This window comes from Bubalus bubalis, chromosome 1 (genome assembly GCF_019923935.1).
Source record: "Bubalus bubalis isolate 160015118507 breed Murrah chromosome 1, NDDB_SH_1, whole genome shotgun sequence".
In the NCBI taxonomy this organism is placed as follows: Eukaryota; Metazoa; Chordata; class Mammalia; order Artiodactyla; family Bovidae; genus Bubalus; species Bubalus bubalis.
The window spans coordinates 129,587,545-129,600,078 of NC_059157.1; the positions used below are offsets into that span (position 1 = coordinate 129,587,545).

At 36.4% G+C, this 12,534-nt stretch overlaps 1 protein-coding gene across 5 annotated transcripts in view; it reads right to left on the minus strand.

Moving 5' to 3' along the window:
- ATP11B (ATPase phospholipid transporting 11B (putative)) overlaps nucleotides 1–12,534 on the minus strand; it is a 121,409-nt gene that overhangs the window by 40,238 nt on the left and 68,637 nt on the right. For all 5 annotated transcript variants that reach the window (XM_006075308.4, XM_006075307.4, XM_025287756.3 and 2 more), the window contains 3 exons: nucleotides 8,506–8,659; nucleotides 3,577–3,679; nucleotides 261–406 (listed from right to left, as the gene is read on the minus strand). In XM_006075308.4, the coding sequence (XP_006075370.1) occupies nucleotides 261–406; nucleotides 3,577–3,679; nucleotides 8,506–8,659 (403 nt within the window). The remainder of the gene's footprint in view (nucleotides 1–260; nucleotides 407–3,576; nucleotides 3,680–8,505; nucleotides 8,660–12,534) is intronic.

Below are 12,534 nucleotides of genomic sequence, written 5' to 3' on the forward strand. Positions count from 1 at the left end.
GCAACCACTGATTTGCTTTCTGTGAGTACACATTAGATTTATGATAAAATAATAAAAGTATACTATTTTTATTATGATATTTATATTTATGATAAATAAATTTTATATATTTATATTATGATAAAATAATAAAAGTATATTATTTGGACTTATAGAAAAAAATTTCAGACTAATTTGTATGGTAATATTAATAACATTCCTTAAACTGAAACCTCAAATACTGTTATCAATTAACTCAAAAATATCTCCATGAAACTCACCTTATAAAAAAAATACTGTACAAGGGTAGCTATTCTAATGTAATAAAAATGACCATGAACAAAAAGCAATTTGGAGAGAAATTTAAATCTAGCTATTGCATAGTCACTGTTCCTTGCAGCTTGTCTTCCTTCTTTACCCATGATTCCTGTAATACAGGGGACAGAAAGGTTAGTTCACTGATAATTGGTAAATGTAAATTTTAAGATATGCCTGCAAATACCTTAATTATCTGTAGCAGCTGAACCTGGATTTAGGATCACTATATCCTAAATTATAGTAGACAATAGATTCCCAAAAGGTTGCTCTATTTATATCAAATATGTAATTAATGCAAAGCTATAACATATACTAGGCATGTAACATCAATCTTCAAAGAATTAGAATAAAGTAAAATTGATATAAAATATTAAAAGTTCAGGATCTAAGAACATTTTTTTATTCTAATGAAGAGAATGCCATAAAACAGCTTTCATATCTCTATTCCCAAGGACATAAAAAATATGCTGAATCAAGTCAAAATAACCATGTTTAACAGTTTTAAAACTCTCATACAAAACTCAGTGTGCTTTTTAAAAGAAAAATGTACAATATTACTTGAAATCAGTACATAATTTTATCTCACAAATATGAGCACTTTTTTTGAGGTTACTATAGTTCATTAGGTTTCAAAAGTTATTGCCAAGTTTGTTTTTTCAATGTGAAACCAGGATTGAAAAAATTATTTTTTCAAAATTAAAATTTTCTATTTTTGTCATAAAAGGATCCAAATGTTCCAAAATGTAAAGACAATCATCTGTATTCACAGCTCCTAGAGTAAACCACTATTTCTGGTCCATATACTCTTAGAAGTTTTTCTTATGCATATTTCATGTATGTTCACTTAACATACATACAAATAAGTACATAAAGATGGGATTATTTGTTTTGTAATCTGCTTTCATCACTTTCTACATTATGGACATTGTTTACTTACTACATATGGACATATGTGCTTGCTAACATAGTCATTTATTTTCTTAAAAGGAATTCCCGGAGGCCTAGTCACTAGGTCAAAGGGCACACATTTTATTTTTGCTATGCACAGGCTTTCACTAGGTGCAGCAAGTGGGAGTTACTGTTTGCTGTGGTGCATAGGCTTTTCATTACAATGGCTTCTCTAGTTGCACAGCACAGGATCTAGGAGCACGGGCTTCAGTAGTTGGAGCATGTGGACTCAATTAGTTGTGGCTCTAGGGCCCTAGAGCATGAGGGTTTCACTAGTCATGGCACGCGAGATCAGCAGTTTTGGTGCACAGGCTTAGTTGTTCTGTATCATGTGGAATCTTCCTGGACTATGGATTGAAACCACATCCCCTACATTGGCAGGCAGATTCTTATCCACTGTACCACCAGGGAAGTCCAAAGGGCACACATTTAAAATTGTTATATATAATAATGCATGGTGTACCAATTTATGTGCCCACTAACATCGTTTAAGGGCATTTGTTAATCTACATGCCTGTGTGCTCAGTTGTGTCCAACTCTTTGCGACCCCATGGACTGTAGTCTACCAGGCTCCTCTGTCCATGGAGTTTTCCAGGCAAGAAATCTGGAGAGGCTTGCCGTTTCCTACTCCAGGGTATCCTCCTGATCCAGGGATTGAACCCCCATCTCTTGCATCTCCTGCATTGGCAGGGGAGTTCTTTAACCACAGTGCCACCTGGGAAGTCTATACCCTTGTCCATTTCAGGGTTTTTTTTGCCAATCTGACAGGCAATTTTAACTTACTTTTTGATTATTACGGAGATTTCTACTAGAGTGTTTTTCTTATTCTCCTTAAATTAAGACCTCACATAATAGGAATACTATCATCTATTTTACAAATATTCTTTACTAGTTTGTCTTTAAAATTTTTTTATGTAAGTATTTACTTCTGTCACACATGTTGATCTTTTTCCTTTTCAGTTCCTTGCTTTCTTTGGTTTTCTATTTAAAAGATCCTTCCATACTTCAAATAACAGGATTATTCACTAAAGTCTATTATTTTTTATGGCCTTCAAAAATTATTTAAATCCTAATCCATCTGGAATTTGTTTTGCTATAAGCAATGGAAAGGGACTCACTTTTTTCCCCCAAATAACTAGTTATATCAGTGTTTTATTAAATCAAATAATTTGTTTCCTTACTTATTTGAAACATCTCCTTTGTTACATACTAAATTTCCAGATGTGCTGAATTGATTCTGTTCACCCGTCTGGCTGTTATCATATTACTGATAAAACCAAACTGTTACAAGTATTGTAGCTTTTTATACTCTAATATATGATACAGTAAGTTATCAAATTATCATGAAGATTTCTGGGAAACAACAGCATAAACAATATAAAGAAAGTGAAGTTTTCAAAATGAAGAGTTAATTATCCCAAAGAGGAAGAAGCTGATTTGAGGGATACACTGGAAATATGGGACCTGATCAGTACTCATCACATAGGCAACTCCAGAGCAAGGACTATGTTCTTTTCTAACTCTAAAATTTTATCCTTCAACAAAAACCCATACTCCTCTCTTTTGCTTCCTCAATAAAATTATTGAGGAAGACAGGTCAAAATATGGTTTAAGTGGGAAATGAATGGTAATATAAATATAATAAAATGATTTTAGTATTCTGAATTTAATAAAAATTTTAGGCAAAAATAGAAAAAAATTAGCATAAAGGTTATTAAATTAGAAAGTTACTTGAAATTTTATAGTTTGGTATAATTTCCTGTCTCTAAAATTATCTTTAAAATACATTCCAAAATCTTTAGACTAATGGATAAAGTAAATAATAATATTCTAAAATAAGAATAATTATATATATCATGAACTTAGAATTTAAAAATGATAAAAATACTGTGTAAAAGTATTTAAAAAGGTACAAAATTGCATGTAAAACTAAACTAACTTTACTGGGAAGAAGAACTGGCAAAGATAAAATTCACTAGTGGTATTTATTTCCTTGAAAATTTGCAATTAAAACATCTTGTGGCTTCGCTGGTGGTCCAGGTGGCTAAGATGCCACATTTCCAAAACAAAGGGCCTGGGTTCAATCCCTGGTCAGGTAACTAGATCCCCCATGTTGCAATTACGACCCAGGGCAGCCAAATGAATATTTTTTAAAAATCCTGAATACTGGGCTTAATAATGATAGGTTTCTGACAGAAATACGATGTGATATATTACACCACTGCATTTCATTTTCATTCGTATATGTGACATTGTACTTTATTCTACAAAAGGAAGATTTATCATCAAATAATTATAACTTTACAAGTTCAAAGAAAAAATATTAATCACCTATGCCAACATGTGCTTCTTGTATCATGCTTACATCGTTAGCACCATCGCCAATAGCCAATGTTATTGGCTTCTCAGGTGAGATTTTTATCAGTCTTATTACCTGAAAGACATACAACTCATTAATTATAATAAAATTTCAATTTTCTTGTATTTATATAAAATTACTTATCTGAAATGATCTGCTTTAAGAACAATAAAAAATTAGTTTTACATTGGACAGTAATATGCACTGGGGTTCACTGTTTGAGGAATGTCTCCATTAAGACGTTAGGAATGTCTTTCAGAAATGACAACAAAACAGACTGTGGTCTTTGAATTTTATGATGGGATGTAAGAATCTGTTAAACACAGCTTAAATTTATAAAAAGCTTAATAACTGTGTAAAAAATTAACTACAATTAATTGAACTTTGTCAGGCAATTTTTTTCTCTCAAGAAATTATTTTCATTTAATACAGAGGAAAGATAATTATTTTCTCTTGTAATAAAGTTTCTTAAAAATTTAAAAAGCCATCAAAATTAAATTCAATGAAATCTAAAGAAAGGTTTCTTTGGAATACTTGAATGTACTTTTCTGAAGGATTTAGGCATTAGGTCTGTTTGGTCTCCAGTTTAATGTTCACAGACTGGGGTATAAGGGTTATAATAAAACAGGCACTGTAATAAAACTCCATGAAGCCAAAAAAAAAAAAACAAACTGGATGTACAGTTTATTAGCTCTACATGTGAAATAATGTTTAGATGTATATTTCAAAGCATATACTTGTGACGGTTTCAGTTACAAAAAATATTTGTATAGGTTTTCACTTGAATCATAGCTGAACATTAAATATTTCCTAACTACAGACCACGCAGAACCACATCGGCTGCGACGGACCACGCGGCCGAGAGGAGCTACCCCACGCCCAAAGTCAGGGGCAGCGGCTGAGAGGAGCTACCCCACGCCCGAGGTCAGGGCCGGCGGCCAAGAGGAGCTACCCCACATCCCAGGTCAGGGGCAGCGGCCGAGAGGAGCAACCCCACGTCCAAGGAGCGGTGGCTGCGTGGGTGCAGGAGGGCCGAGAGGAGCTACTCCATGTTCAAGGTCAGGAGGAGCGACCTCGTCCAAGGTAAGGAGCAGTGGCTGCGCTTTGCTGGAGCAGCCGTGAAGAGATACCCCACATCCAAAGTAACAGAAACCCAAGTAAGACGGTAGGTGTTAAGAGAGGGCATCAGAGGGCAGACACACTGAAACCATAATCACAGAAAACTAGCCAATTTGATCACAGGGACCACCAGCTCAATGAAACTAAGACATGCCATATGGGGCTACCCAAGACGGATGGCTCATAGTGGAGAGGTCTGACAGAATGTGGTCCACTGGAGAAGGGAATGGCAAACCACTTCAGTATTCTTGCCTTGAGAACCCCATGAACAGTATGAAAAGGCAAAATGATAGGATACTCAAAGAGGAACTCCCCAGGTCAGTAGGTACCCAATATGCTACTGGAGATCAGTGGAGAAACAACTCCAGAAAGAATGAAGGGATGGAGCCAAAGCAAAAACAATACCCAGCTGTGGATGTGACTAGTGATAGAAGCAAGATCCAATGCTGTAAAGAGCAATATTGCATAGGAACCTGGAATGTCAGGTCCATGAATCAAGGCAAATTGGAAGTGGCCAAACAGGAGATGGCAAGAGTGAACGTCGACATTCTAGGAGTCAGTGAACTAAGATAGACTAGAATGGGTGAATTTAACTCAGATGACCATTATATCTACTACTATGGGAAGGGAATCCCTTAGAAGAAATGGAGTAGCCATCATGGTCAACAAAAGAGTCCGAAATGCAGTACTTGGATGCAATCTCAAAAACGACAGAATGATCTCTGTCCGTTTCCAAGGCAAACCATTCAATATCATGGTAATCCAAGCCTATGCCCCAACCAGTAATGTTGAAGTTGCTGAAGCTGAACGGTTCTATGAAGACCTACAAGAACTTTTAGAACTAACACCCCAAAAAGATGTCCTTTTCATTATAGGGGACTGGAATGCACAAGTAGGAAGTCAAGAAACACCTGGAGTAACAGGCAAATTTGGCCTTGATATACGGAATGAAGCAGAGCAAAGGCTAATAAGAGTTTTGCCAAGAGAACGCACTGGTCATAGCAAACACCCTCTTCCAACAACACAAGAGGACTCTACACATAGACATCACCAGATGGCCAACACTGAAATCAGATTGATTATATCCTTTCAAGCCAAAGATGGAGAAGCTCTATACAGTCAGCAAAAACAAGACTGGGAGCTGACTATGGCTCTGATCATGCACTCCTTATTGGCAAAGTCAGACTTAAATTGAAGAAAGTAGTGAAAACCACTAGACCATTCAGGTATGACCTAAATCAAATCCCTTATGCTTATACAGTGGAAGTGAGAAGTAGATTTAAGGGACTAGATCTGATAGACAGAGTGTCTGATGAACTATGGACAGAGGTTGGTGACATTGTACAGGAGAAAGGGATCCCGACCATCTCCATGGAAAAGAAATGCAAAACAGGAAAATGGCTGTCTGGGGAGGCCTTACAAATAGCTGTGAAAAGAAGAGAAGTGAAAAGCAAAGGAGAAAAGGAAAGATATAAACATCTGAATGCAGAGTTCCAAAGAATAGCAAGGAGATAAGAAAGCCTTCCTCAGTGATCAATGCAAAGAAATAGAGGAAAACAACAGAATGGGAAAAACCAGAGATCTCTTCAAGAAAATTAGAGATATCAAGGGAACATTTCATGCAAAGATGGGCTCGATAAAGGACAGAAATGGTATGGACCTAACAGAAGCAGCAGATATTAAGAAGAGGTGGCAAGAATACACAGAAGAACTGTACAAAAAAGATCTTACGACCAAGATAATCACTATGGTGTGATCACTCACCTAGAGCCAGACATCCTGGAATGTGGGGTCAAGTGGGCCTTAGAAAGCATCACTACGAACAAAGCTAGTGGAGGTGATGAAATTCCAGTTGAGCTATTTCAAATCCTGAAAGATGATGCTGTGAAAGTGCTGCACTCAATATGCCAGCAAATTTGGAAAACTCAGCAGTGGCCACAGGACTGGAAAAGGTCAGTTTTCATTCCAATCCCAAAGAAAGGCAATGCCAAAGAATGCTCAAACTACCACACAATTGCACTCATCTCACACGCTAGTAAAGTGATGCTCAAAATTCTCCAAGCCAGGCTTCAGCAATATGTGAACCACGAACTTCCAGATGTTCAAGCTGGTTTTAGAAAAGGCAGAGGAACCAGAGATCAAATTGACAACACCTGCTGGATCATCGAAAAAGCAAAAGAGTTCCAGAGAAATATCAATTTCTGCTTTATTGACTATGCCAAAGCCTTTGACTGTGTGGATCACAATAAACTGTGGAAAATTCACAGTTTTACCAGACCACCTGACCTGCCTCTTGAGAAACCTATATGCAAGTCAGGAAGCAACAGTTAGAACTGGACATGGAACAACAGACTGGTTCCAAATAGGAAAAGGAGTACGTCAAGGCTGTGTATTGTCACCCTGCTTATTTAATTTATATGCAGAGTACATCATGAGAAACGCTGGGCTGGAAGAAGCACAAGCTGGAATCAAGATTGCCGGGAGAAATATCAATAACTTCAGATATGCAGATGACACCACCCTTATGGCAGAAAGTGAAGAGGAACTAAAAAGCCTCTTGATGAAAGTGAAAGAGGAGAGTGAAAAAGTTGGCCTAAAGCTCAACATTCAGAAAACTAAGATCATAGCATCTGGTCCCATCATTTCATGACAAATAGATGGGGAAACAGTGGAAACAGTGTCTGACTTTGTTTTTTGGGGCTCCAAAGTCACTGCAGATGGTGACTGCAGCCACGAAATTAAAAGACACTTACTCCTTGGAAGGAAAGTTATGACCAACCTAGACAGCATATTAAAAAGCAGAGATATTACTTTGCCAACAAAGGTCCATCTAGTCAAGGCTATGGTTTTTCCAGTGGTCATGTATGGATGAGAGAGATGGACTGTGAAGAAAGCTGAGCACTGAGGAACTGATGCTTTTGAACTGTGGTGCTGGAGAAGACTCTTGAGAGTCCCTTGGACTGCAAGGAGATCTAACCAGTCCATCCCAAAGGAGACCAGTCCTGGGTGTTCATTGGAAGTACTGATGCTGAGGCTGAAACTCCAAGCCTTTGGCCACTTCATGCAAAGAGTTGACTCATTGGAAAAGACTCTGATTATGAGGGGGATTGGGGGCAGGAGGAGAAGGGGATGACAGAGATGAGATGGCTGGATGGCATCACCAACTTGATGCACATGAGTTTGGGTGAACTCCAGGATTTGGTGATGGACAGGGAGGCCTGGCGTGCTGCGATTAATGGGGTCACAAAGAGTCGGACACAACTGAGCAACTGAACTGAACTGAACTACAGCTTCATATCACAATTAATTGGCTTTTTAACTCCTTATTAAAGTTCTACTTAGCATTTAACATTCATTTTTAACAAAGAGAATTATCAATTCATGAGAATGCAAGAATAAGCAAAGATCAACAGAATGACCTAGAGGTGCAGCTGAACTGAAGTCTTATAGGCTCCTTCACCAGTTAAGTAACGAACTCATGAGACTTGTTATTGTAGTTCAAATTTGTGTCTCAGGAATATCACAAACTGCTCTCTATCACATGGTCATTTCTAGGTTATAATGATCTATTTCTATGTTATTATGAATAACTGAAACTTCAATATTTACTGTGAAATTTCCAAAGGCCTTATATGGTTAAAATTCATATTATGAGAAGTGACTGACTCCTGGTTAAGATTCATATACTGTATATCACCAAGTGGAACTATGTGAGGCATTAATGTTAAAGAATACTTTTAAATCAAAGTATCTCTATGGGACTTGTTATGAAATAGACGTACCTTTGCTTTCTGTAGCGGTGCCATACGACAGCACATTACAGCTGAACAATGTCTACAAACGTCCATAAATAGCTTTTCATGCTCCCTGAGTGCAAGAGACAGACTGGTCCCATCTACCACCAGACCATGCTGAATCACATGATCCTCTCTAATCCTAAAAAAAAGAAAATGATGATATCCTCTGTAAGACATGTATAAAGTCATAGTATTTACATTTATTTAGTAAACAAAATATTCTTACTGAAAAATGGATAATTCACCCATAGACTTCACCGTTACAAAACTGACATGTCAGGGAATAGAGTTCTACCATTTGAAAGTTAAGATTAAGTAGAACTGAGAGTGATTGATATGAAGAGTAAAATAGATGATATTTAATTTTACAATGAATTGATATATATGTACTCCGGAAGTTGGTGATGGACAGGGAGGCCTGGTGTGCTGTGATTCATGAGGTCGCAAAGAGTCGGACACGACTGAGCGATTGATCTGATCTGATCTGATCTGATACACACACACAGAAACTATATTTTCTAAAATGTGAATTGTGACACATAATTTGAGGATATTCTCTCAAACTGTACAAAAATCTTAGAAAAATAAAAATATAACTAGTTATATATTTAGCAAGTTCTAATTTTAAAAAATTTAATGAAATCAAGAATGTTCAGGAAAATTTACAAGCTAGATTCACTGTATATTTAAGTAGCAAGGCAAGGAAAGAAGAAACCATCAATTGTCTCTTGATATTTAACCCTACAATGGAGTGTAATGCCAGGTATTACAATGGTGGAACATGGATAACACCTCTCTTGTGGGCAAACACGATACTGAGGACTATTTCAAAACATGGTCTAATTATTGGCAGTTGAGAGGACAATTTGTGACAAGAAAGAGAAAACAAGTATGTTATCATAATCAGTATGTTATTGCATCAGTATGTAAATAAAGTATATTATTGAGCACACTATTTTGTTCGGCTGCTTCACCCCACTCCCCCTTTGGTAATAAGAACTTCTCAGTGAAAGAAGCAGTGTATAGATTTACATTCTGGAGCAAGCTTATGCAGTTGAAGGCCAGCACTCAGAGTAGCACTGTGTTCAATTCAGCAAAAGGAAAATACTACAGTTCACCACTGGGTTCATAGTATAGCAGGACTGCTACTGAGAAACATCCATACATTTTCATTTTATTTTTTTTCTCAGCTTTATTGAGATATTATTGACATATATTTAAGTTTAAGGTATACAACATGATCTGATACACATATATACTGCAAAAATGATTACTACAATAGGGTTAATACCTCCATCTTTTCATGTAAAAACTTTTTTTTGGTCTGTAGTGATAAGATTTGAGAGCTACTCTCTTTACAATTTTCAAATATATAATATAGTACTGTTAATTATAGCCACCATACTGTACATTAGATCCCCAGAACTTATTCATCTTATATATAAGCTGGAAGTTTGTACCTCAGATTATCACCTCCCCATCTCCCCCACAGCCCAGCTCCTGGCAATCACCATCCTATCATTGTTTTTTTTTTAGATTTTACATATAAGTATGTGTTTCTCTCTGTCTGACTTATTTTACTCAGCATAATGTTGTCAAGATCCATCCATGTTATCACAAAAAGCAAGATTTCCTTCTTTTTTATGGGTGAATAATATTCCTTCATGTGTGGAAGGAACATCACATTTTCACTGTCCATACACACATTAATGGATATTTAGGTTGTTTCCATTCTTGGCTATGGTGAATAACGTTGCAGTGAACACAAGTGTGGATCTCTCTGAGACAGTGACTTCATTTCCTTTGTATAAATACTCAGGAGTGGAATTGCTGGATTACATGGTAGTTCTATTTAAAATTTTTTCCATACCATTTTCCATAGCAGCTATTCCCTCAATTTTTAAATGATAAGCAAGAAGACTATTAAATGAGCAACAAGTTATGAAAACTAAACATACTGATGATTTTCAGTCTCCTAATACTTAAATTTTTTCTGTAAGTTAAAATGATGTCTTCATAATATGCCTAGTAACTAGTGTTGCACTGTATAGTAAGTGGAAAGCAATGAACATTTTACAATATAAACTTAAAAAAATGTATACTTCCTTTATCAATTCTCCAATACCTGAAATCAGCATCTAAAATGACTATTTTTCCTCTCTGTTGGCTGAACTCACTTGGCAACCCCTGCTATCTACAGACATTCAGTGTAAGCACTGCCTGAGCACATGGTTTCAGAAACAGCAGCAGCCAAGAGTAGGACAGATCAGATCAGTTTTCCTTGGGAACATTCCCAAGGCACACTAAGTTAGGTTTTTCTCTGGACAGGGTTCATAAATCAGCATACACAATCCATGGTGTAACATTTATGCAATATGGAAAAGCACCTCATAGTTCTGGCACACAGTAAGGTAGCATCTGCTTACTTCTGTAGCCTCATGTTTCAATATTTCCCACATTCTCTCCCATCTATTCCATTCCCTGGCCATAGTTAGCTACTATCAATTGCCTGAACGAGCCTCTCAGCTCTGGGAATTTGCATACATGGGCCTCTTTGCTTCTTGGTGTCATTTTCTGACAGGTTTACATCTCAAAAACAGGAGACAACACAGTCATGAGTTCCAATGTACAGAGTTCTAATGTACAGAGCTGTTTCAAGGATAAACTTGGGCTAAGTTTCCCTCTTTGGTCCACAGACAGTTCTCTGTTCTTGCCTTTGTTACAATTCAGTTGTGATGGTTGTGACAATATATTTACTTCTTTTTTCTGACACATTGTAAGTATTCTGGGAATAAACAACACACCTTATATGACTGTCCCAAATGCCTACATAGGAGACAATCAATGTGTTTTTGAAGGATTAGATACATACACTAAAGCTTTTAAAGGTATGGAATTCTTTTGCTATATCTAAGATTTTTAGAACAGATACTTCCTGAAAGTCTGTAAATCAAAATCCTATTGACTTATATGGTTAACTCAGAACACATATTTCAGGAATTCCCTGGTGGTCCGGTGGTTAGGACTCTGTGCTCTCACTGCAGAGATTTGGGTTCAATCTCTGGTTGGGGAACTAATATCCCACAAGCTTTGAGACTCAGCAAAAGAAAAAAAGAAAAGGAAGAAAATATATTCCACTAAAATGGTATCTCTGAAACATACATTTCACATATCAAGCCTAAAATTAATTTTAAGGTATAATATTCACTTTATAATACAAAATATAATACACTTTTGTACAAAAAGAGAAATGAACAATACCCATGATCTTAACAGACTCATCAGCACATATATAGAAGACTTAAAAATATTTGAAAATACAAATAACAATTATCTTCAGATGGCTGTATTATATTACTAATCATCATATCTTATTTTCAGTGCTTTTAAAATGCGTATTTATTACTTTTATAATCAGGAGTAATATTTAAGAAGCAAATTATTCTGAACAATTAGTTTGTATATTTTAGGGAGTTCTGAACATTATGCCCTTAAATGTTTAAGTAGCCACAATAGTGTTGGCATTGCTTCAAAACCAGTGTCATTAACCTAGATCAACCACCTTTTTGAGCTCAAGCAAAGACCTTTCTGAAAGTTGTACTGTCTCTTTAAAATGAATTGCCAGTCCAGGTTCGATGCAGGATACTGTATACTGTATGCTGGGGGCTGGTGCACTGGGACGACCCAGAGGGATGGTACGGGGAGGGAGGTGGGAGGGGAGATCAGGATGGGGAACACAACCATATACCTATGGTGGATTCATGTTGATGTATGGCAAAACCAATACAATATTGTAAAGTAATTAACCTCCAATTAAAATAAATAAATTTATATTAAAAAAATAAAACATTCCTTAAATAAGCTTTTCTCTCATAAAATCCAAAATTTAGTATCACATCAATCCCTGCATAACAAACATAAATAAAGCACTGAATGTACAGTGACAACTGTGGCCATCATCTTTTCATATGTTTTTCTGCATTAATATCACAAGACTGCAAAGACAAATACCAG